The sequence below is a fragment of the Trichomonas vaginalis genome, chromosome II (genome assembly GCF_026262505.1).
Source record: "Trichomonas vaginalis G3 chromosome II, whole genome shotgun sequence".
Lineage (NCBI taxonomy): Eukaryota > Parabasalia > Trichomonadida > Trichomonadidae > Trichomonas > Trichomonas vaginalis.
In genome coordinates this window covers 12,002,143-12,024,420 of record NC_067204.1, presented here as the reverse complement: position 1 = coordinate 12,024,420, position 22,278 = coordinate 12,002,143, and the positions used below count along the sequence as shown (strand labels likewise).

The 22,278-nt window shown below is 33.3% G+C and overlaps 9 protein-coding genes and 2 pseudogenes across 11 annotated transcripts, besides 4 other annotated features; 3 read left to right on the top strand and 8 right to left on the bottom strand.

Moving 5' to 3' along the window:
• Positions 1-9,339: part of a mobile genetic element that runs on past the window's edge.
• TVAGG3_0530320 (KilA, N-terminal/APSES-type HTH, DNA-binding family) lies at positions 60-899 on the top strand (the record flags this gene model as incomplete). The annotated part of the gene is made up of 1 exon (XM_051237571.1): positions 60-899. The coding sequence occupies one exon, from the start codon at positions 60-62 to the stop codon at positions 897-899; it is 840 nt and encodes a 279-aa protein (XP_051095395.1).
• On the bottom strand, positions 1,675-2,301 carry TVAGG3_0530310 (protein of unknown function, DUF4106 family; the record flags this gene model as incomplete). The annotated part of the gene is made up of 1 exon (XM_051237570.1): positions 1,675-2,301. One exon carries the CDS (start codon positions 2,299-2,301, stop codon positions 1,675-1,677), a length of 627 nt encoding a protein of 208 aa, XP_051095394.1.
• On the bottom strand, positions 2,981-3,398 carry TVAGG3_0530300 (annotated as a pseudogene). The gene has a single exon. A coding segment is annotated over exon 1 (418 nt).
• On the bottom strand, positions 3,689-4,533 carry TVAGG3_0530290 (uncharacterized protein; the record flags this gene model as incomplete). Its single annotated transcript, XM_051237569.1, has 1 exon — positions 3,689-4,533. A coding segment is annotated over one exon (845 nt), but the record flags the coding sequence as incomplete, so codon positions are not given.
• Positions 5,758-6,294, bottom strand: TVAGG3_0530280 (protein of unknown function, DUF4106 family; the record flags this gene model as incomplete). Its single annotated transcript, XM_051237568.1, has 1 exon — positions 5,758-6,294. The coding sequence occupies one exon, from the start codon at positions 6,292-6,294 to the stop codon at positions 5,758-5,760; it is 537 nt and encodes a 178-aa protein (XP_051095392.1).
• Positions 6,671-7,009, bottom strand: TVAGG3_0530270 (protein of unknown function, DUF4106 family; the record flags this gene model as incomplete). The annotated part of the gene is made up of 1 exon (XM_051237567.1): positions 6,671-7,009. The coding sequence occupies one exon, from the start codon at positions 7,007-7,009 to the stop codon at positions 6,671-6,673; it is 339 nt and encodes a 112-aa protein (XP_051095391.1).
• On the bottom strand, positions 8,299-9,204 carry TVAGG3_0530260 (protein of unknown function, DUF4106 family; the record flags this gene model as incomplete). The annotated part of the gene is made up of 1 exon (XM_051237566.1): positions 8,299-9,204. One exon carries the CDS (start codon positions 9,202-9,204, stop codon positions 8,299-8,301), a length of 906 nt encoding a protein of 301 aa, XP_051095390.1.
• A 436-nt stretch (positions 9,340-9,775) lies between the features above and the next one.
• On the bottom strand, positions 9,776-10,972 carry TVAGG3_0530240 (annotated as a pseudogene). Its single transcript has one exon. A coding segment is annotated over exon 1 (1,197 nt).
• A 27-nt stretch (positions 10,973-10,999) lies between these two features.
• TVAGG3_0530230 (protein of unknown function, DUF4106 family) lies at positions 11,000-11,558 on the bottom strand (the record flags this gene model as incomplete). Its single annotated transcript, XM_051237565.1, has 1 exon — positions 11,000-11,558. A coding segment is annotated over one exon (559 nt), but the record flags the coding sequence as incomplete, so codon positions are not given.
• Positions 11,559-13,275: 1,717 nt separating this feature from the next.
• Positions 13,276-13,310: a mobile genetic element.
• Positions 13,311-13,433: 123 nt separating this feature from the next.
• Positions 13,434-13,904: a mobile genetic element.
• Positions 13,905-14,304: 400 nt separating this feature from the next.
• TVAGG3_0530200 (uncharacterized protein) lies at positions 14,305-19,049 on the top strand (the record flags this gene model as incomplete). The annotated part of the gene is made up of 1 exon (XM_001287628.1): positions 18,730-18,987. One exon carries the CDS (start codon positions 18,730-18,732, stop codon positions 18,985-18,987), a length of 258 nt encoding a protein of 85 aa, XP_001287629.1.
• Positions 19,050-19,626: 577 nt separating this feature from the next.
• Positions 19,627-20,663: a mobile genetic element.
• Positions 20,664-21,173: 510 nt separating this feature from the next.
• Positions 21,174-22,148, top strand: TVAGG3_0530180 (protein of unknown function, DUF4106 family; the record flags this gene model as incomplete). Its single annotated transcript, XM_051237564.1, has 1 exon — positions 21,174-22,148. The coding sequence occupies one exon, from the start codon at positions 21,174-21,176 to the stop codon at positions 22,146-22,148; it is 975 nt and encodes a 324-aa protein (XP_051095388.1).
• Between the last annotated feature and the right edge of the window lie 130 nt (positions 22,149-22,278).

Genomic DNA, 22,278 nt, shown 5'->3' with positions numbered 1-22,278 from the left:
TAGAAAATAACGCTAATTTTATTTTTTTTTATTTTTTTATTTTGTATGTAAGAACAGAAATGTCAACATCAGAGAACACAACAACTGCTATCGTTCATGAAGCCATAAGTGAAGAATATGAGTGGGTTCAGTTTAACAAACAGTTACGTCTCATTCGTTCGGTCAAAGATGACATGTACCAAATGCAAAGTATTTTGACAGCATGTTTTGCTCCAGATACTAAACATACAGACGATTGGTTCAAAAACCAAAGCACACAAGAACTTTTGAGCGAAGCACAGCGAGACAGACTTTTTTCTGAAAACAGTGAAGAACAGCGAGTGGGAGAAAAACCGGGGTCGCCAAAACTCTATGAAAATCGTAAAAATTTGCCAAATGGTTTGAGAGGTTGGTATGTACATAGACTTCTTGTAAATGCAGTTGCAATGTGGGCTTCACCTCGTTACGCTTGGTATATTTACAGACTTCTTGACGAACTTCATAGACAAGAACGTGAAGAGCTAGAGAACAAGCTTGAAGCAAAAGACAAAAACATACAGAAAAGAATACCATGTTCGGTACCAAAAGGAAAGGAAAAGAACTATAAGTATATGATTTACACTGAAGAGATGGAAAATGAAGAAGACAGAGATATGGTTATGTTGCATTTAGTCAGAAGAAACAACAAAAGCTTTTACGACCTTGCTAAGATTTACAAATCTGACAGAAATTGGTTCTATCGCGAAAACTTACCGATTTCAATGACACCGAATGAAGATGTTAAACAGATAGTTCAAGATACGTTACCTCAAACACACTATGATATGAAAGGTTGTACAATACTTACATTCAAAGAAGATTTGCCGCTACTGAAGGAAAAGATAACAGAGTATTTTGACAACTTCAAAGAGGAAGAGTAAATGAACCATATATTTTTCAAGTTTGACACCAAAGATGGCTCATGTAGCTCTAGATGGTAAATTGTCTTGTCCGAGTCCTTCTGGCATTCCGAGTCCTTCCTTCCAACTGGAAAAGTTTTTCCTTCCAACTGGAAAAGTTTTTCCTTCCAACTGGAAAAGTTTTTCCTTCCAACAGGAAAAAAATTTCCTTCCAACAGGAAAAGTTTTTCCTTCCAACAGGAAAAAATTTTCCTTCCTACAGGAAAAAATTTTCCTTCCTACAGGAAAAAATTTTCCTTCCTACAGGAAAAAATTTTCCTTCCTACAGGAAAAAATTTTCCTTCCTACAGGAAAAATTTTTCCAGTTGTTCGTCCGTAAACCATTCAAATTTTCGAAAATTGAGAACTTTTTGGCCGACCTTCAGGAAAAATTTTTCTTTCCGACAGGAAAAATTTTTCTTTCCGACAGGAAAAATTTTTCTTTCCGACAGGAAAAGTTTTTCTTTCCGACAGGAAAAGTTTTTCTTTCCGACAGGAAAAGTTTTTCTTTCCGACAGGAAAAGTCCTTCCTTCCGACAGGAAAAGTCCTTCCTTCCGACAGGAAAAGTCCTTCCATCCGACAGGACACAAACGAATGTCCGACGTACCACCAACCGAGTCCATTCCAAAGCCAGAAGAACCGACAGCCCCAGCACCACAACAGACTAAGACTAAACACTTACATTTTTTACGCTTGACTTTTTACAATTTGAACTTTGTTCGCGTAGATGTGAATTCTGAAAGAAGTATGAGGGTCTTATATGACTTTGTACTTCTCCCATAGTTCATGTCTGTCAAACTTACCTGCCATGGACTCTTTCATAAGTTCCATGAAATCGTCTTCGGACAATCCGGGGAAAAGTATGATATCAGTAAGTATTCTCTTTACATCCTTACTTAAACTCTTTGCTGTCTGTACACAAATGACAACAGAGATGTTAAAGTGTCTGAGCTTCTTAAGAATTCGACACATGTCTTGTTCTCTGTTCTTTAACAAAGGATGAGAAGCAAAGTCATCTAAGATAAGAAGACATCTATGAGGGTAAGTCTTCCAATCGTAAGATTGCAATTTCTTCGAAATGTATTCTATCTCTTTCTGTTTGTTTCGGAAGTGTTTCTTCTCTAATATTCTCTGCATTTCCTCATTTGGGTCTTTAAACTTAGAATTGACATACTCATTTATAGCATTGTACTTCAAAACTCTTCTTTGGTACTTCTTTATCCAATCTAACAACTCAGAGTCTTTTATACATACTAACTTAGACTTTTTTATAATATCTTTGAACGAATTGACGGTTTGGTCAAATTGACCAGAAGTACTACAAATGACTACTAACTCATAGAATGGGTTCTTCTCATCTAGTTCTTGTTGTTGTGCAGCCATTTTAAGATAAGTGAAAGTCTTACCCGACCCAGGTGGTGCAATTAGACCTGTTATACCATTCTGAGCAAATAGGAACTTGTCATGTATGGGTTTTATCTGAGCATTTTCCAACTTCCTCTTGTTCTTATTTAAAACATTCTCAAATTTTTTGTCAATGTCAGCAAACTTTTTTTCTAACATATTTTTAGAAAAATTAAAATTTTTATCTTTTAGGAAATGTCTAGCGATTTCGCTATCTATATTCGAGATAAGCTTTTCGACAGCAAAACATCTGTCGACCATAAAATCTTACATAGTGTAAACAAGAAAGGTGAATTTGTTCTAAAGTTCTGTTTCTGGGAATATGACAAGAACCATAAAACCTTAAGCAGAGAAGTCTTAAAATTTGTCAATGACAGACTTGTTGACAGAGATGACGCCTCTTGGAGAGATGAAGTCCAACAAAACTTCTTAGAATGCAAAGAAGACACATGCGCTGTTCTTGAAAATGAAATAGAAAACAGAATAGAAGAGCTATTAAATGACAAAGCACTTTTACAAAAATATGGTTCTGAGAAGTTTGACATAACTCCACCAGAGAAGAAGAAGAGAGAAAAGAAAGAAAAGAAAGTAGAAGAAGAGAAGAAAGAACCAGAGCCAGAGAAGAAGAAATTTGACATGTAAAAATAAAATTTTATTTTTAGAACATTTCTGGGTCAATGTCAATGTTCTCTTCCTCTTTAGGAGCAAACACTGGCTTAGACTCTAAAATCTTTTTACCCAATTTACCTTGAACTTCAACTATCTTAGACTCATAATATTCATAGTCGTCTGCTTTCTTTGGTTCATAAGGTATAACAAGTTTGTATGCTTTGCCTTCTTTAAGGTTTGAAAACCTTCTGTCAAAACTTTCTTTGACTGTTAACAAACCTTCTATGTCTAAGTCTTCAAATTTCGCACCATTTTTAGTCACAATAGCAAACTTAACTGGTTCGATGTTCCAAACTTTGTCAAATGTAGACTTTTCAAAATGGTAGAAGTAAACATTCAAATATGTGAATGGGTCTAGTTCTTCTTTAAGTCCTGACATACTTGTTGACTGAGATGAATTTTGTCATCTTTTCTATCGGATAAAAAAAATATTTTTTTTAAAATTTACTCAGAAAAATTTTTCTTTGTATATACACCATTCTGTACGTCTAAAAGACTTTTGACATTTGCCAAGAATGTTCGTTTAGACGCTGTCATATAACCATACTCTTGACAATACTGTTTATACGAATCGTACAATGACCTTTCATCTAAACACTCAAAGTCAGTTTCATCTATGAACAGTTCATATACACTCTTGTTTGCTTCTAACAATGTTTGTCTCTCTTCGGTATGTGGAATTTGTCTTGGATTGAACTTTGAAATATCTAATGTCATGAAATATGAGAACAAGTGGTTGTAAAAGTTAGGTGTCAAAGTTTCTGCTAAGTCGTCAAAATATTCTGTATCTTGCATATGAGCTTCTGACGTTCTGACAACTACATATCTTCTGTCAGAACTTTCTAACTTCATCGGAACGGCGTTGTTTGAAACCATGACGAAGTTTGCAACATTTTCACAAACTCTTTGGTCTCTATACTTTCTTTCAACAACTCCAACTTTGTCTGTTATAAGACTCTTCAAAGCATCTGAGTTCAAAACTTTTGTTGTATCTATACTTTGAAGTTCGTTACATACTATAAGTTTCATATTCTCTATTGAAGAGTTAAATTTACCGCAGATGTTTTCTAAGTTTGTCATATTCGGGTTCGAATAGCCTTCTAACAGTTTGCACAAAATATCTGTAAAGAAAGTGTTCTTACCTGTTCCTTGTTTTCCAATTACAATGAGAGCAGTTTCATTTTTAGCACTTGGATGTTGTAAGATGTTTGCAAACCAACATAAGATATACTCATAGACTCTTTCGTTTCCATTGCATATAATTTCTTTGACATGGTCTAACCAAGCTTCTATAACATTTTCTTTCCATTCTACTTGTTCGTATTTATATCCAGTGAAGATAGAATAGAAGTTTGGAGAAGGTGTATAGAACTTTATACCACGAACTGAAAAATCTTCTAACTTTGACAATAAGATATCCCAAGCATCTAACATCTTCATGCCAACTTGTACGACTTTTATTTTCTTAAGTTTCTGTTTACATTCTTGTTCTGAAACTATTGTCGCTCTTGGTTTGTTAAAGACTACATCCCATTCTTTCATAACATAACATTCTGGGGCAGAGTCGACATAAATGACTAAACGTTTCAAATTCTCGACTGCTTTGTTATAGTCTCTAAATGGACACATATTTCTGAACGCTTGGAAGTCATAAAAATCTGAAACGTCTATTCTGTACATTTTTTTATAAAAATAAAAAAAATATTTTTTTTATTCTTGAGCTATTTGTTGTTGCATTTGTTCCATTTGTTGCATTTGTTGTTCTTGAGCTATTTGTTGTTGAAGTTGTTCTTGTAGTACAATACTTTCACCAGTTGCATCTTCCAATTCGAAACTTTCTGCCGTCATTGACAAATACATAGGACATAAAAGTTTTACAGGAACAAAGTTTGCGTCAACTAAGGTTAAGTTTATGTTTGCCAAAGTGTTTGAGTTTACTAAAGCTGAAAACTCTGCATTCGAATGAACAATAGGCAAACCAGCAGAGAAAGTGTTGTTTATACGCATGAGTATCTTTTGGTCATAGTAGTTTCTGTCGACATTCGAATAGCACTTTGAACCTAAGTTTGAAACAATATATAAAATAGGTGTACTTAAAGTCAATGGAACAGACATTCCTTGTATGACACCTTTTCCTGTTATAGGAAACTGTTGGTAGTAAAAACCAGATATAAGTTTTGTATTATAGCTCATATCGTTTATACTAAACTCAGTCGGACATCCAAACATAATGAAACCTGCTCTAGTTGCAGCACATGTTACATCCGTCCTTAAAGTATTAAATAAGTCAACAAAACCTGTTGGTGGTATATCTGAGTAAGTATCTTCAAAGAAGTATTTTTTACCATTCACAACAAAAAATCTTCTGGTGTCAAAAGAGCAAAACAGGCTTTAGTCGTCATCGTGTTTAAGGTCAGTTTACAATATCGTCCTTGAGGACTTTGTAAGTTTGTTGTTATAGAATTATATGACTCAGGGTTTTTAGTCGTAATAGTATAAACCACTATGTCTTCTGCCATTTACATATATTTAAAAGTTTTTCTGAAAGTGGAGAAGAACTTCATCTAAACTTTCACATGGCGTTTCTTGAAGTTCTCTGTCTAAGAAGTTCAAATATTTTGTAAAGACATAGAACTTTCCTTTGTCTACACGAACAAACAAAACAGGGTCTTTCATATCGTTCAAAAGTGTGTAAAGTCCTTTACATGAAATAAAGTCTATATTGTTTTTCTTCAAACATCTTTCAAGAAGTTTTGACATTTTTACTTAGCAAGTAAATTTTAATGAAATGTTGTGGTCGTCAAATATTTTTATGACGTCTGGGAAACTATATTTTAAGTTCAACGTTTCACCTCCTTTCATAACGTATATCTTGTCAATGACATTATATGAAACACCACAGCAAGCAATGTCGGGTTCTATTTCTTTGATGTTTATATCGTCTGCCTCTGTCAAAAGTTTCAATAGTTCTTTCAAAATTTCATGAGGTGCGATGACATATGAGTTCACTTTTACAGGGTTGTGTTCGACCAAGTTTAACATTAGACCTAAAGCCTGACAAATCTTCTCCTGAGTTTTAAGTTTGTCTTTAAGTTGTTGGTAGTCGTTTCGAATATCTGCAACAGAACTTAAGTCTCTGCTAACTTCAGGATATGTTGGTTGTTCTTTTACAGGAACTATTGTTATACCATCTTCGTCTTCGTATGGTTTCCCCACTTCAACATCTCTGTCTTTGACATTGACAACAACACTTTGACTGTTTGTTTGAGTTGGTGAATTTAACTTCACATCTGCCATCGCCATTAAACCTTTTGAAACACTTACGCTTCTATTTTTCGGAAATGACATTTTACTTAGAATAAAAAGATGGACGTATTTGAGTATCTCTTCGAATTGAAGCAAAACAAAGTTTACACACACAAACAATACAAGTTCATTGATAGAATAGTTCTTTATACAAACAATGGAAAATGTTATAGAATAGCAGTCTTTGCTGAACCAAAATATTTTCATAAAGCAAAGAAAGTTGGTATAACCGAGATGGTGAAAGTTCTTGAAGCAGACAAAAATATAACAACAAAACTGACCGATATTTCTAAAGGTAAGTTTTTAATACAATATTATATCAAAACTGGCGTACTGTCAATATTTGACGGAGAGAAGTCAGTTCAAGAACAACTTACTGACCTGCTGCCAAAATCTGCTCGATGGAAGCTGTCGTTATACCAATCTGAGGAGCCCCAGCAGGTTTCATCGAACGAATCTTCAAAAGAGCATCTTCCGTGAAAAGTGCTATTGGTTTTGTAAACTTCTTTGCTTTCAATTCATCTGGACCGTCTCTGTCACCAGTATATTGTATTTGAACTGTACCAACAGTTGAAATACCACCCATAAAGTCTTCTGAGTCAGCAAATGGAATGCCAAGCCAAAAGTTTGAACGGTCTCCATTTGTATATTGAGTTTTTTGACCTCCTGCATGAGTCCATACTTTCACATATGGCATAATAGAACTTTGCATTTCAGGGTTAATGGTTGTTGTGAAGTTGTTGTTAAAGTTCATAGCATCTAATGTCAAGTTGTATGACCTCATATCCTCAACTGTAGAATATTCTTCTCTTGGATAGTATTTGCCATCTATGTTTATATGATATTTAATACCAGGGTTGTAGAAACAAGAATAGTCATTTATAGTTCGTCTGAACAGTACAAACATAGTATCTGCATGTTTCATTGCAGTTGTTAAAGCAATATCTGTTCTTGCACCTGGGTCAGCACTTTGGTTTCCAACTTCACCTGCAAAGTCTTTGACAGATATTTGGTGTATAGGGAACATAAGTGGAACTGCAATATATTTGGCAGCTAAAGCATTTGAAATATCTGGGTCCAACATATAGACTGCAAGTCTGCTTTCTATTCTCTTGCATTCAAACTGTTTGCATGTGAACTTAACTGGGTCCAAGCAGTTCCAGCAGCATTGAAATAATACTTTACTTCAGTGTTGAGGTTTGAGAAACCAAAGTTTAGGTCAACTTTGTCTTTGCAAAATTCGGCGAATGACGTTTGATTTGCTCCCTTTACGTCTGTAAGAGTGAATGGTCTTGCGTTGGTGCAATGACTAAGTTATTTTTGCTTGGAGTAAGTTCAATAGAAATTTTTCCTGCCCAGTTTGGCAAGTATCTTAAAAACCTGAAGATGAGGAAAGATGACAAAGGAACTCTAAGTTTCAGTTTTACTTTAGTGACAGCATTTCCATCTGAACCAGAAAGGTTAACATAAACTCTGGAACGTTAGGTCAAGTCTTCTTATTTTCTCAATAGTGCATACTGGTCTGTTTGTTCTCTAGCTTGTGGTTGTACTGAGTTCTCAAAGCGAACCATTCATAGTTTGCCCATGTTACTGTTTGAACTAAGTCAGAGTTAGAATATATCTTATATCCCATGAAAACTTCTGGAGCATATTGGTATCCGACATAGAAAATTCCATGCAACCTTTCTTGTCAACAACTTGCAGAAGGTTTTATCAATGTCTTGTTCCACGTATAAGAAAGAGTTGTCAATAGAATTATATGAAACCTGTCGCAAGCAATATCTACTGTTGTTGAAGAACCTTCTCCAAACTCACCTACGTTTCCATAAGAAACAGCAGTTGTATATTCGTAAGTTCCAGGAACTATTTCTGACCTTCTAATGGCATTGTCGCATTCGTTATACCATTCGGAAACATTTCCATTCATGGCATCCAAAACTGTTGGCGTTATATTCTGAGCGGCGTACATTTCATATGAGTAAAAATATAGAATAGTTGGGTTTATGTGTCATAATAGAACCCACGTGGACCAAGCTTTACTTTCTTCCTGACTGAGTTTTTAACTCTTCTTTTTCCTTCATTGCCACTACTTTCACTAGATGAAGTTACTTCTTCACTACTTTCACTTTGTTCTACTCTTCTTCTTTGGTGTCGCTTTGGTAACTTGCCCTCTGCTTCAAGTTGTTGCATCTTTGCCTCATGTTCATCTAGTATGTTGCAAATTTTCCATGCCCTTTTTGCCTTTGGGCTCTGGTCGCCCATCTCAGGTAACCTATATCCTAGAAAGAGTTTGTCATAGTCTGTATTTGAGTCTTCGCGTATTGTTTGCATGACTCTTTCCTGAGTTTCCGGTTCAAGCTCTTCAAACAGTGCCTGTCCATATGGAATATGCTCGTTTCCAAATATATGTTTTTGTAGCCATTCTGGTTTTCTTTCCATGTTACCAACTATATCTTTTGTGAATGGAAAAGCTTTTACCCAATGTTTCAGTCTTGCGTCGTTTATTTCTGTAGTTGGTTTTATTTTGTCAAGGAACATGTTTTTCAATACTAACATTTCATTTGGTACTGTCCATTTGAGTTTTCTTAAATATTCATCCCTTCTCGGTTCATTGTCTGCAAAGTAAGTTTTTATGACATTTTGTAAACTTTCGTTTGCAAGGTCATGTACAATAGGTTCTCTTCCTTCTCTGTCCATAACTTTCTTTCTAAACTCTTCACCAAATATACCATCTCTATGGTTCTGTGTAGTTCTTTGAGATAAATGTTCTAGAACGTCAGGTGTTATATTTCCATCAGCCATGTTCATTTCATACTGGTCCAAAATATCTGCATCTTTCATATCTTTCAATGGCATTAAAGCCGCGCTTAAAATACCAGCTATATCTGGTTCACCATTGACTTCCATTGCGTCTACAACTTCTTGGAATTGTGGTTGTAAGTTTATGAACCACCTATCCGGGTTAGCTTTATGACCCCATCTCATTGTAGTTCCATCGTCTGCAGAAACAAAAGTAGGTTTGTTTCCATCTTGGTTAGGTTCTGAATGAACTTTAAACAATGTTTCATTTCTATATGTTTTCTTGAAATTTAACCTTTTATCTTCACCGAGTTCATCCGAAGATTGAACGTTAAATGCTCGTAAGTAAAAAGGGTTGTTGTATTTGTGTACATTTTTTTCAGTACTTCCATTCTATGCTGAATATTTTCATCTGGTGTTGGAGTCTTTTGTATGTCGGCAAACATTTTTCGATATTCTTCTACTATGTCAGCCGAATTTTTTTAGACTCTTGGAAATATTCCATATTCTCCGCATACTCTTGTTGAGGGTCAAGATTTTTCGGCTGTTCCAAATCTTCATCTAGTTCTGTGAAGTTAGTTTCCAAAGGAAGGACTTGTTCGTTTCCTTCAGGCTCTTCTAGCTGTTGTTGCTGAACTATTTCTTCCATGTCTGGTTGTATCTGAACTTCTTCCTGTGGAGTTTCTTGTACCTCATCTGCTGGCATTTCATATATTCCGAGACCGTTTTCAACAATTTCCCTATCTACGTCATCCGCATTCATAAGCTTTTGTTCTTTCGTTCCGTCTCTATTTTTTACGCGTTTCATGACGAAAGTTGAATTGTCATTTAGCTCTGACATCAAATATCTCGGAGTAAATTCATCCATGTCATTTGGATGATATGCTATTAAATCATATCCCTTAGCGAGCTTGTATTTTCCAGGTTTGAGATTATATCCGTTTTGGTGCTGAGCCATAAAGCTAAATAGGTTCGGGTCAGTATTTCCTCCCTTGAACTTTCCAATAGCTTCTTTATATCTGTCACTAAAGTCAATACTATCTGGGAAACCACACTCTTCTTTAAGCATTTTTAAGAATTCTTGGTTTCCTTGTTCTCTACTTCTTTTATGTCCTTGCTCTGTTTGTGGTTGTTGTTGTGCAGGGTTTTGAACTGTTGGTTGTGGAGGTGGTTGTTGTTGTTGTTGTTGTGTTGGTTTTGGTGCATGCCTGTGTCTGTGTCCATGTGACGATGTAAATGTGTTAGGTAGTCCTGGTGCAGGTGCTTCTCTTGGAGGGTTTGGTGGTATATAAGTTCCACCAGCTGGCACATATGTTCCATCTGCAGCGTAATGTCCTACCTGACTTTTCGTTCTTAAGAAAGCATTTACTAGGTCTGTTTTGGTCTGTTTGTAACTCTTTTTCTTGACTTTTCACAACAGTTGCTCTAACGGCGTCATAGGCACTTTGAACTGCTGTCTCGTTGCTGCATCTGTTTATTTTCGTCATATTTTGTGCTACTTCTTTTAACTCTTTGTCGAAACCTTCAGACTTCAGTTTCTTTCCAGATGAGAAGTCGTTCACTTGTTTCACCTTACTATGAAGAGCTTCGAAAGCGTTCTTAAAGTCAGCATTTGTTAAAGCTTCATTTGAACTATCTTCATCCGCTTGTATTTTTGTCCTTATTGACCCTATGAGTTGGGCTGCTTTAGCGTTGGCTTGGGCATCTAACCAGTCATTGTTAGCTTTTATATATTCTGCGCTTTTCATTGCCTTTTGCATAGCCGCGTCGTTATTTTTACTTTCTTGTGCTAAGTTTTCATACTGTACGGTTTGGTTTTGCAACTGTAAAAGTTTTTCTGCCTTTACATTTGCTTCAACTTCTTTTTTATACTCATCGCTATCCATATATGTCTTCAGGGCTTTTTGTTTTATCTCTTCATCTTTCAGTATTTTATATTGAGTAGTATGGTTTTTCAAATTTATGACATCTTGTTCCATTTTTGCTACTTCTGTTGCTTTTTCTGACACTTTTTTCGCATATTCCTCTGTACTTAGTTCTTTCAGTTGTTCTTCTTTCTTCTTTTTCTCTACGTTTAACTCATTGAGTTTCTTTGTGTGTCTGTCATATTCTAGTTTCTTTTCGTTTTCACTTATTTGCTTCTGTATGTCTATGTTTGACTTTTTGACATCTGTTATTTGATTTTTGAGTGAACTCAAATTCATTTGACTTTGAGGGTTATAGGCTGTTCCGTCTGCAGCTCCACCATAGCCTGCCATTTTCGCTAAAAGTGCCGCTCTTAAACCTCCACTCTGTGCACCAACAACTCGGTTTAAAAGCATAGGATTGCTTGACATTTGTTGCAACATAGTGGGGTCATTCAGCATTTGTTGTTGCAACTGTTGTTGTGGTGTTAGTCTTACTATTGGATGTTTCAATGCTCTCTTCCTCTTACGTATATTCTTACGTATCTTACGTGGCATTTTAAGTGAAGTTAAAAAGCGGCTTTTGACAGATGTTTATATGAGACTTTCTCCGGTTTATAGGACCTCTCTCATATTCTATCTTGTTAAGACTTCCTGGACTGTTGTCAAAATGTCATGTTGTCTCATTTTTTCAGAGAAGTTGGTTTAACCGAGGGACCGAGGGACCGAGGGACCTGGTGACGTAGCGACGATAGACCCTTACTTGTTATACTAAACATCTTCAGGGGGCTAGAGGGGCGCAGCCCTGGAAGCCCCAATACCTTTTTTTTCTGATGACATAATTTTTAATATCATAGATAATGAAAGCGAAAAATATATAAAAATCGACAAACATGTTATAATGAATTGAGAGCTTTACGTGTCAAAAAACATATTTCATACTGATTTCTATAAAAGGTATCTTTATTATAGAAGTGTAAGCTATATCTGTTTGTTTTTTTATTATAACAAATTCAAAATTCTCTTATAAGGATTAGATGAAATCTGTATTACTAAATCATTAGCTAAATGAAGGTTCAAATAGAAAGTAAATATCAATTTATATGATACTGAAACCAAATAGTTCTTTTAATAAAAGATAACACGCTGAAAATTATTGAGTATTTGCAAATCTCAAAAATCTATTGGTGAATTTGGCTCAACTTTTAAAATTATAACATCCATATCAAATCATAAAAGCAGACAAAAATTAAAGCCAAACCTATCGGCCAATTTTTTTTTGATATTTTGATTTTTGAGGTATACTTTTAAAAGTGGATTTAAAGCACTTATGAAAAAACATTAACTTCTGTCGTTATGATTATTGATTTAGACAATAATGATTTTAATCTTTGATTATCAAAACACTAAAGTCATCTTTTTAACATTTGCTTGGTAGCATTAACTCAAGTCTAAAGTACTATTTTATGTGGCACTCTTAGAATTTTTGTATTCATTGTACACGCTGAAATAGTACCATTAAAGTTATGGCGGACTTTCAAAAAATAGTTTGGTCACCTTTTAAAATTCTTTATTATCTATGTATTGATTTCTTTTTGAATACTTAATCATAATATACATGCAATATATGCTAGTATTTTATCTTATCACCCCATAGTATCAGTTAAGTTTGAAATCAAAATTAACAAATTATATACCTGTTCATGAATATCCACAAGAATTGAACCAGATCCATTGATTTACATTGGATGACTATGGTTGATCCTATCAAAACTATGTTGACACAGTAAGGGCTGGCTCACTTTTGTGGACAAGTTGCACAAAAATGCTTAATTATCTAAAAAAACATAATATATAAAGTCTATACATATTGGTTGTTATTACTTATTAGTTTAAAACCCAACATTTATTCCCCGCCAAATTATTTTTATATTCCTTTCAAAATTTCCCGCCAACCGAAAAAACGGTTTATTCATTATTTTAATGATTAGGATTAGTTTCTACTTTACTCACTATGCTAAAGACAGCCGTAAGTAACCAGCTTAGTCAGAGAATAGTAGCACTCTGAATCGCTCTTCGTAGAACGATTATTCAGAATTTAAGCCGAGCCTATTCTACTTTACTCACTATGCTAAAGACAGCCGTAAGTCACTAGCTTAGTCAGAGAATAGTAGCACTCTGATTCGTTCTTCGTAGAACGATTATTCAGAATTCACACTTTAATTTAGTCTAATTATATAATAAATAAAATAGATAGTAAATCTTGAGATCTTAAGGGTGCCCTATAGATGATAAACCACCCTCAGAAAAGCACTTTTAAGGCTATTATATTGAGAACTAGAATCTGGATAATTCAAGGTTTAAAAATTAATAATGATTAACTCATATCTTACAATTTCAAATAATATAAGAAATTATAAAAAGAACAGACGTTCACATACATCTCGACAGAGGCAACTTTCATATCAAATGTTGCCTCTGTCGAGAAACTTCCTCACACCTCAAGAGATGCGAAGAACTTTTGACAGGTAAAGTGCAATATTGATAGGTGATTGCACTTTGCCTGTCACATACATCTCGACAGAGGCAACATTTGATATGAAAGTTGCCTCTGTCGAGAAACTTCCTCACACCTCAAGAGATGCGAAGAACTTTTGACAGGCAAAGTGCAATATTGATAGGTGATTGCACTTTGCCTGTCACATACATCTCGACAGAGGCAACATTTGATATGAAAGTTGCCTCTGTCGAGAAACTTCCTCACACCTCAAGAGATGCGAAGAACTTTTGACAGGCAAAGTGCAATATTGATAGGTGATTGCACTTTGCCTGTCACATACATCTCGACAGAGGCAACATTCAATATGAAAGTTGCCTCTGTCGAGAAACTTCCTTACATCTTAAATAATTCTAAATTTTTTATCATATTTCTTCTAATCTAAATTATATACTATCTTATAAATATTCATATAACTTAAATCACATTATATCTCCTTTCTTATCTTATAATTCTTTCTTAATTTTATTCATCTTTTGACAAAATCTCAAAATTGAGGCGCAACACATATCAACCCATGCACCACTACCGATGCAGGCTCAACCACGCATCTTTCGTTTTTTTGCATGTTTTCCGTCTCAAAGACGAAAAACATGCAAAATTTTTATACACTCTCATAATAACATATGACAGATAGGGAAGAGAAAACACCATATGATGCTGCATAAATACTATATATTGAAAAAGATATAAACTAAATTTTATTAAAATCATAATAAATATGTGTTTACTATAAGTAACATATGTTTGTAGTATATGTATTAATGAATTCAGTAAGATCCCATTAAGTTTTATGACTTATAGCGAAAAATTAGAAATTCGAATAAATCTCGAATATATGGTTTAAACATTTTGGTAGAGAGTGGTTGTGCCTTTCACCAGAATTAAATTGTTCCGCAATCTTATTTGATTTCGAAACATTTTACCGATAAGAGTGCCCTATGCTCTTTTGCCTCACTTGTAGTTGCCATTCTGGTAGGCATTAAGATTGAAGAGGTTTTTCCGAAAAGAGTGTAATGTGCACATTTGCTGTACGCTATGTGTCATTCTCTGAAACATTGCCTCCGCATCTCTTTGGTGTCTGTGGAATACATTTACAATGTAAACTTCTCAAAATATACTTTTATCCAAGACGATCAAAAAAAAATCATTAATCATATGAAATTCGATGAATTCATCTCTACACTTTCACAAGTTGAAGGTTTAATATGGGATCTTAATGATGAAACTCTTCTTGAATCCTCTGAACATCTAATCAGTATTATTGGAAATAATGATTACTATATGAGGTATTGCAAATCCACCATCAAAAAATCCTTTTGTACTCGGTTTACACGGCAAAAATTATATTACAAATTAGTTGAATTATTATCTAACACCTTCCAGAATCATTTCAACGGTTTTTCCAAAAAACTTGAGCAATATCAGAAAGATTACAAGGAAGAACCAATTCCACTTACACCCAATCAATCCATATGTTTACCAATTTTGAATAATTTTGCGGCTATCGGAGATGCCACTAAATTTTTTCACATGATCTCATTAAATCTGTGTTAACCGACAGATTCAACATTAGAAAAAGCAATCTTAGGAGATAATGCAGATATTGTTGATTATATTAACGAATTATTCACAATTAGATTTGAATTGAATGATTTGCTAAAACTGTCAATAAAATATCATCAAAATCATATTGCCACGTCATATCTCAAGCCATCTTCTTTTAAAACCGATTTCGATTTTCTTTTTAATAACAATAATATACAATTCTGACGTACTTTCTAATGACTCTTTCCAAACTATCATCTTTAATTCCATATTGGCAAATGATAAGGAATTATATGATGATATTTGTACTATATTTTCAGATCAAATAATTCAACTGGTAAATGATTCTCACTTTTTTCAAATTTCAAAATATGAAGATTTTTATAAATATCATCCTGATACCATAAATGCAATTAACTTAGAAAATGTTTCTATCAATTTTGATTTATCTTTTTTCAAAAACTTATCCTTATTAACATTAAATAATTGCAATATTAAAGATTTGAAATCGTTGGCTTATGTAAATTTAGCCCACAATATGATCGAAACAATTCACAACTGTAATTTCTCAAATACAGTTTACTTGGATTTATCAAGTAACATTTTAACAGATTTAAACTTTATTCAATGTGCAACTAACATCTGTTATCTAGATTTATCATTCAATAATTTGACAATATCGATGAAAAATCTTTCTCATATGACAAATATTAAAGTTTTAAATCTCAGTCATACCAAATTAATATGGACGGAAGCTCAAAAATTTGAATCATTGGAGGAACTTTATGTTTCAAACTGCTGCCTTACATGTTTTCCTGACATTACATTGTTTCAAAATCCAAAAAAACATGATGTCAGTCAAAATATGATTAAGGAATTTCCAATCAATTTTACTGATCTTAGCAACTTAATTGAGCTAAATGTAAATATCAATCAAATCTCAAATTTTTTAATATTAAAAGAAATGAATAATCTGAACAGAATTAGCTTCAAATCAAATCTTATTTGTGAGAATCAAATTTATATTCAACTCGATAGGAAATTCTCATCCAGTCAATACAATAATTCTGATCATGATCGATTTGATAAATTTAATTACTTTGAAAAGGAGGTTTTTCTATTAATTAGTCGTTGTGATATTAATCAATTAATACGTGAGTTTTGCACGAACTACGAAATATTAGATTTATTGTCATCTATATTTGTCAGTTACACATTTAGAAAACCTAAATATTTTTTGAATATCATGAAATGTTACTCAAAAATGCAAAATGTAGTGAATTTATATCCTCAAAGAGATCTAGACAAAAGATTCAAGTCTTTATTCAAATCATGTATGGATAATTGCAATGGTGAACTAACAACAGAAAAGGTTAAATTGCATTTTAGAGAAATCATTTCGTGTATATTTGATGGAGCGATGAAATTAACTTTTAACGAACTTCAAATTATGAAGGCTATTTTTTTCGATGATGAAATTGAACTCAGCTCTTTTCCAAAAAATAAAATCATAAACTTTTCATTGAAGCATAAATAATGTGGTAATATATTTAAAGCAACAATGTTTAGCGCTTTAGATTTTGCTTACATTGTAGAATCTCCTCACTGCATAGACAAAATATTGGAAATTTACAAGATTAGTAATCAATTGTTAACAATGTCGGAATATCAGAATCTCGCTGTTTTTGAAAACCAATCATTCATTATCGAAAAATATGATTCTATTTATACTTTGACACTGAATTCAAGAGAACGAGAAACTGTTATTGAACCACTTGTTAAATATTGCATGTTTTCAATTATTGGCGATTTACGAAACTGTTCAGGAGTTGATTTATTATATTATAGTGTGATTTACAATCTTCCTTCACTTGCCTCGGTTTTTGCAGATCATATTGACGAAGTGAATCGAAAGTACAATATTAATTTAATACAAATAGCATCTAATGAAATGCCTCTTCTTTTATTTGCCGATTGTCAAAAAGAATTTAGGTTGACACCAGAGTATAAATTTCTATCTAATGAAACAGACATTCTCCGTCCCTTAGTCATTGAAGGAAAATTTTTGAATTACAATTCAGTTAAAACACCAGATTTTAGCTCACATAAACCAATCCCATTATTTTTAGACGGCTGTAATTTATGGGGATTACCAGATATTTTAACCTTCCTTGATTATTTGCTACAAGGATTAAAACACAGCTGTAAAACAAATAAACTCAGATTGTATAATGATAAATATCATTATACATTAATTTTGAAATACAAAAATTTTGGAATTAATAACAAAAGCAATTCACAAGTTGGAAAAGATAATCCAAAACCAAGACAATCCAACACTAACGTTGCCTTAAAGATAAAACTTGTGGATCAAAAATTCTCTGTTTTTAAAGTTTTGCAGTTTCAAAACATCCCAAATCTCTTTCCAACTACAGTTTATCGCCCAAGAATGCTGTGCCCTCAAAAAGATTTTATTAAATCGCATGATGAATTTGTATTTACATTTTTGAGTCAAACAATTCCAACATATAAATATTCAAAAGTGCTCGAGAAAAAGGATTAATCACTGACGAAACTTATCAAAAATATTATAATAAAAAGGAGAAACCTTATAGGAATTCTACTGAAATTTCCGATATTTTCAAGGAATTAGGCGGAAAAGTCTTTTATCATTTAACAAAAATGGAAACAGGTTTGACATACGAAGGAAAGAACGTGGAGTGGATCCAGTGGGTCTGCAATGGGGCTATCAAATTTTTTTCAGAATTCCCTCTTTTTGAAATGGATGCTAGCTTTAAATTGAAACCATTTATTTACATAGATGTTCAATCAATTTATGGCAATATGGGTTTTCCAATTTCCATTTATATTGGTCCCAGTGAAAATAGTTCTGCATATAGTGTAATAATTAAGAATTTGAATTATTGTTTTCATAGATCAGATTTGATTAAAAATAAGCAACTCTTATCTGATCATGGCAAAGGTATTATTTCAGTTTCGCAAAACATCATGCTAGATCAATTAGAATGCTATAGGCATTTCTTCAACAGATTGGGAGCCGATACAACCGTAATGCATTTGGCAAGTTTGGTAGTATATTCAAGCACTTATGCAGAATATATGAGTAGATTTAATGCCTTTGACCCTTTTGTAAAGAAGATGAATCTTAAACCTGGTCAGAGAGCAGCATGGGAAGAGTTGAATAACTCCCCAAATGCATTAGGCATGTTCAACCGTCCTCATAAAATAACATGCTCGAACCATACCGAGTCGTTTCACTCGGTCGTTAATAAGCGAATAAAGGAAAACGGTGCAACCACTTTAAGAGAAAAAGTTTCTATTTTGATGAATTATTCAAAGGAGAGATTATTACATATTTTAAACCCACCAAATCATGCAATAATGGAAGAATATTACCGAGCCATGAAAATGAACATTCCACAAGGTCCATGCAAATGCACGAAAGAAATGTTAAATTCAAGAAAAATGAAATTTGGGAAAGAACTCGTATGCAACCACCAAATTTTGAAATTTAAATTTGACGCACCAGAATTAGCAGGTCCCCCGCCGATTGCAGGTTTAACAATTGATGATATAATTTCAAGCACCTTCATTGAACGCGAAATGAAAACTTCCACAATTACAGGAGAGTCATTCGAAAGAAAAAAATATCATAGAATAAATCAGGAAACATTCGAAAAACCAATTGAGTTTCCACAAGATGCTTCATCTTCTATGATAAGAGCATTAAGATGTATATTGAAGGAATTGTGTCATTTTAATAATGACGAAGCAATTAGTTTCTGTATTTCAACAAATCCAGATATTCCAAACGATTTTGAAGGATTTAAGGAATACATGGACAATTTACTGAGTGCATAAAAAAATAAATAATTTATAAATGTTTTGTATAAAATAAAAATATATGTTTTGATTAAGGTAGATGAAAAATTGAACGTTTTTTTAAAAAGCTGTTGTTTGAGTGGAAAATTGAGAACCTCGATGTAAACTTTTTGACATTGTCTAAAACCTTGAAAAAACCAAAATTTTTTAGTGTCAATTACGATGAAACAAAGGTAGTCCCACGAAGAATCTAAACGACAGATTTCCAAATAAATAAGATAAATAGAATCAGTAGGCTCCAAATATGAATGATATGATCTTAGTTTGAAAAGTTACTAAAAGAATAAAAAGATTTGTGAATTACGTTTTAATTTCCATAATTTTTATCAATTAATTATCACATTATGATTTATATATCAAATTTAATTTCAAATATAAGTAAATATCAATATTCATAATTTGAATTTCAAATTTAAGTATAATAGATGCTTTTGAATGAAACTATAATATTCTCAGCTTACGTGATTATAGTTTATTATGTAATATCCTGTTTCTCAGGTAAATAATAGATTTGAAATCTTACTTTTGAGGATTTGACTGAAAATAGTATAATGAAAATGGATCACTACAGAATTATTTTATATTCAATAAACCATTTTACGAAATGGTGGTTCTTAAGGGTGCACCAGCATGTACGTTTATTTGAGAGGAGGAGGATTACCCTCTCAATTTTGAAAGCTTCGTTAACTTAATATCTCGATGAATATTGGATTAAAATTGAATTTGCCCATACCAATATATCTGATACAATATCCTTAAGTTTTACTAAAAAGAATTTTTTAAAATCCCTGCAGATTCGGGGATTTTTAAATTTTTTGATTTTTTTCGAAAATTTTTCGGAAAAAAAATATTTTCAGAAGAGCCTTAACGGCTAAGTTTTATGTTTAATGTTGAGTATCAAAAAGAATGGGCATCTGATATAGCCATCATATATCCCAGAAGCAAATAAAAATTCTGACTTTTTAAGCATAAAAAATGAAATTTTATTTTTTGCAAAAAACAGGCCACCCGGATGTACGTTTATTTGAGAGGAGGATTAAATTTTTGAAAGCAGTAAAATTTGTAAATATGCTAGTTATATAATAATATGCATTATTTTAAAAAATAAAAATTAAAGCACGTTAAAATCTTTTTTGATGAATTTTTACAAAAGCTACTCAGGATAATGCAAGATATGAGTAGTTAAACATAAATTTCAAATCAGATTTTACTTATAATAAATATTTTAAATTTCCGAAAATTAAGTTCAGATCGACTCTATACGTAGTAAATACTAAATAAGGTGCCAAAAACCTATTAAACAGTATCAAAACTATCAAGATTGTAATGTTTTTGAAGAAAAATTTATAGAATTATGGACTTCAAACAGATATTATGTAAATAAAAATAATATAATGAATTTATTTATTCGTATAATAGCAGTAATAAGTCGATTATTCACTTCTACTTCTGAGATTTGAATTTAATTTCGACAGAAAAAGAGATTCAAGAGGAAAATACTAGGGGATACAAACAGCCACCACGACAGGATTATTATGGAGCCAAGTTGTATTTTTTGATATTTTTAGAGTTTTCCTACCTATTTAGGTACCAAATTATTGCTTAAAAATTAAGGTTCTAAATTCTGAAGTTTACATGATCCTCCCGGGCGCACCCTTAACAACTATCAAATTTCGTAAGAAGTCTCTTAAAAATCTTGGAGAATACAATAAATTGCATATTGGATATTTTATTCTAGAGAAGGTAAGGCAAGGCAAGTGGGGCTTCCAGGCGCGTTGCGCCCTCTAGCCCATAAAAAATTTCTGAGGACGAGCCAGCCGGTGACTTTTTTGTAGAGCGCTCAAAATAGTATAACTTTGTCCGGACAAGTAAGGGTCTATCGTCGCTACAGGAAAAGTTACAGGCGTTCCAAGGAAGTATACTTTGAGAAGCCTTTTCTCCCTTATAGAATGAGATAGGACGGTTATTTTACAAAACTGACAACACTTTGACCGAGTAGTTTTTTGTGCTGAACAAAAAGTGTCATATAAACATCTGTCAAAAACCGCTTTTTAACTTCACTTAAAATGCCACGTAAGCTACGTAAGAATATACGTAAGAGGAAGGGAGCATTGAAACATCCAATAGTAAAACTGACACCACAACAACAGTTGCAACAACAAATGATGAATGACCCCACTATGTTGCAACAAATGTCAAGCAACCCTATGCTTTTAAACCGAGTTATTGGTGCACAGAGTGGAGGTTTAAGAGCGGCACTTTTAGCGAAAATGGCAGGCTATGGTGGAGCTGCAGACGGAACAGCTTATAACCCTCAAAGTCAAATGAATTTGAGTTCACTCAAAAATCAAATAACAGATGTCAAAAAGTCAAACATAGACATACAGAAGCAAATAAGTGAAAACGAAAAGAAACTAGAATATGACAGACACACAAAGAAACTCAATGAGTTAAACGTAGAGAAAAAGAAGAAAGAAGAACAACTGAAAGAACTAAGTACAGAGGAATATGCGAAAAAAGTGTCAGAAAAAGCAGCAGAAGTAGCAAAAATGGAACAAGATGTTATAAATTTGAAAAACCATACTACTCAATATAAAGTACTGAAAGATGAAGAGATAAAACAAAAAGCCATGAAGACATATATGGATAGCGATGAGGATAAAAAAGAAGTTGAAGCAAATGTAAAGGCAGAAAAACTTTTACAGTTGCAAAACCAAACCGTACAGTATGAAAACTTAGCACAAGAAAGTAAAAATAACGACGCAGCCATGCAAAAGGCAATGAAAAGCGCAGATATTATAAAAGCTAATAATGACTGGTTAGATGCCCAAGCCAACGCTAAAGCAGCCCAACTTATAGGGTCAATAAGGACAAAAATACAAGCGGATGAAGACAGTTCAAATGAAGCTTTAATGAATGCTGACTTTAAGAATGCCTTCGAAGCTCTTCATAGTAAGGTGAAACTAGTGAACGACTTCTCATCTGGAAAGAAACTGAAGTCTGAAGGTTTCGACAAAGAGTTAAGAGAAGTAGCACAAAATATGACGAAAATAACAGATGCAGCAACGAGACAGGCAGTTCAAAGTGCCTATGACGCCGTTAGAGCAGCTGTTGTGGAAAGTCAAGAAAAAGAGTTATAACAGACCAAAACAGACCTAGTAAATGCTTTCTTAAAAACGAAAAGTCAGGTAGGACATTATGCTGCAGATGGAACATATGTGCCAGCTGGTGGAACTTATATACCACCAAACCCTCCAAGAGAAGCACCTG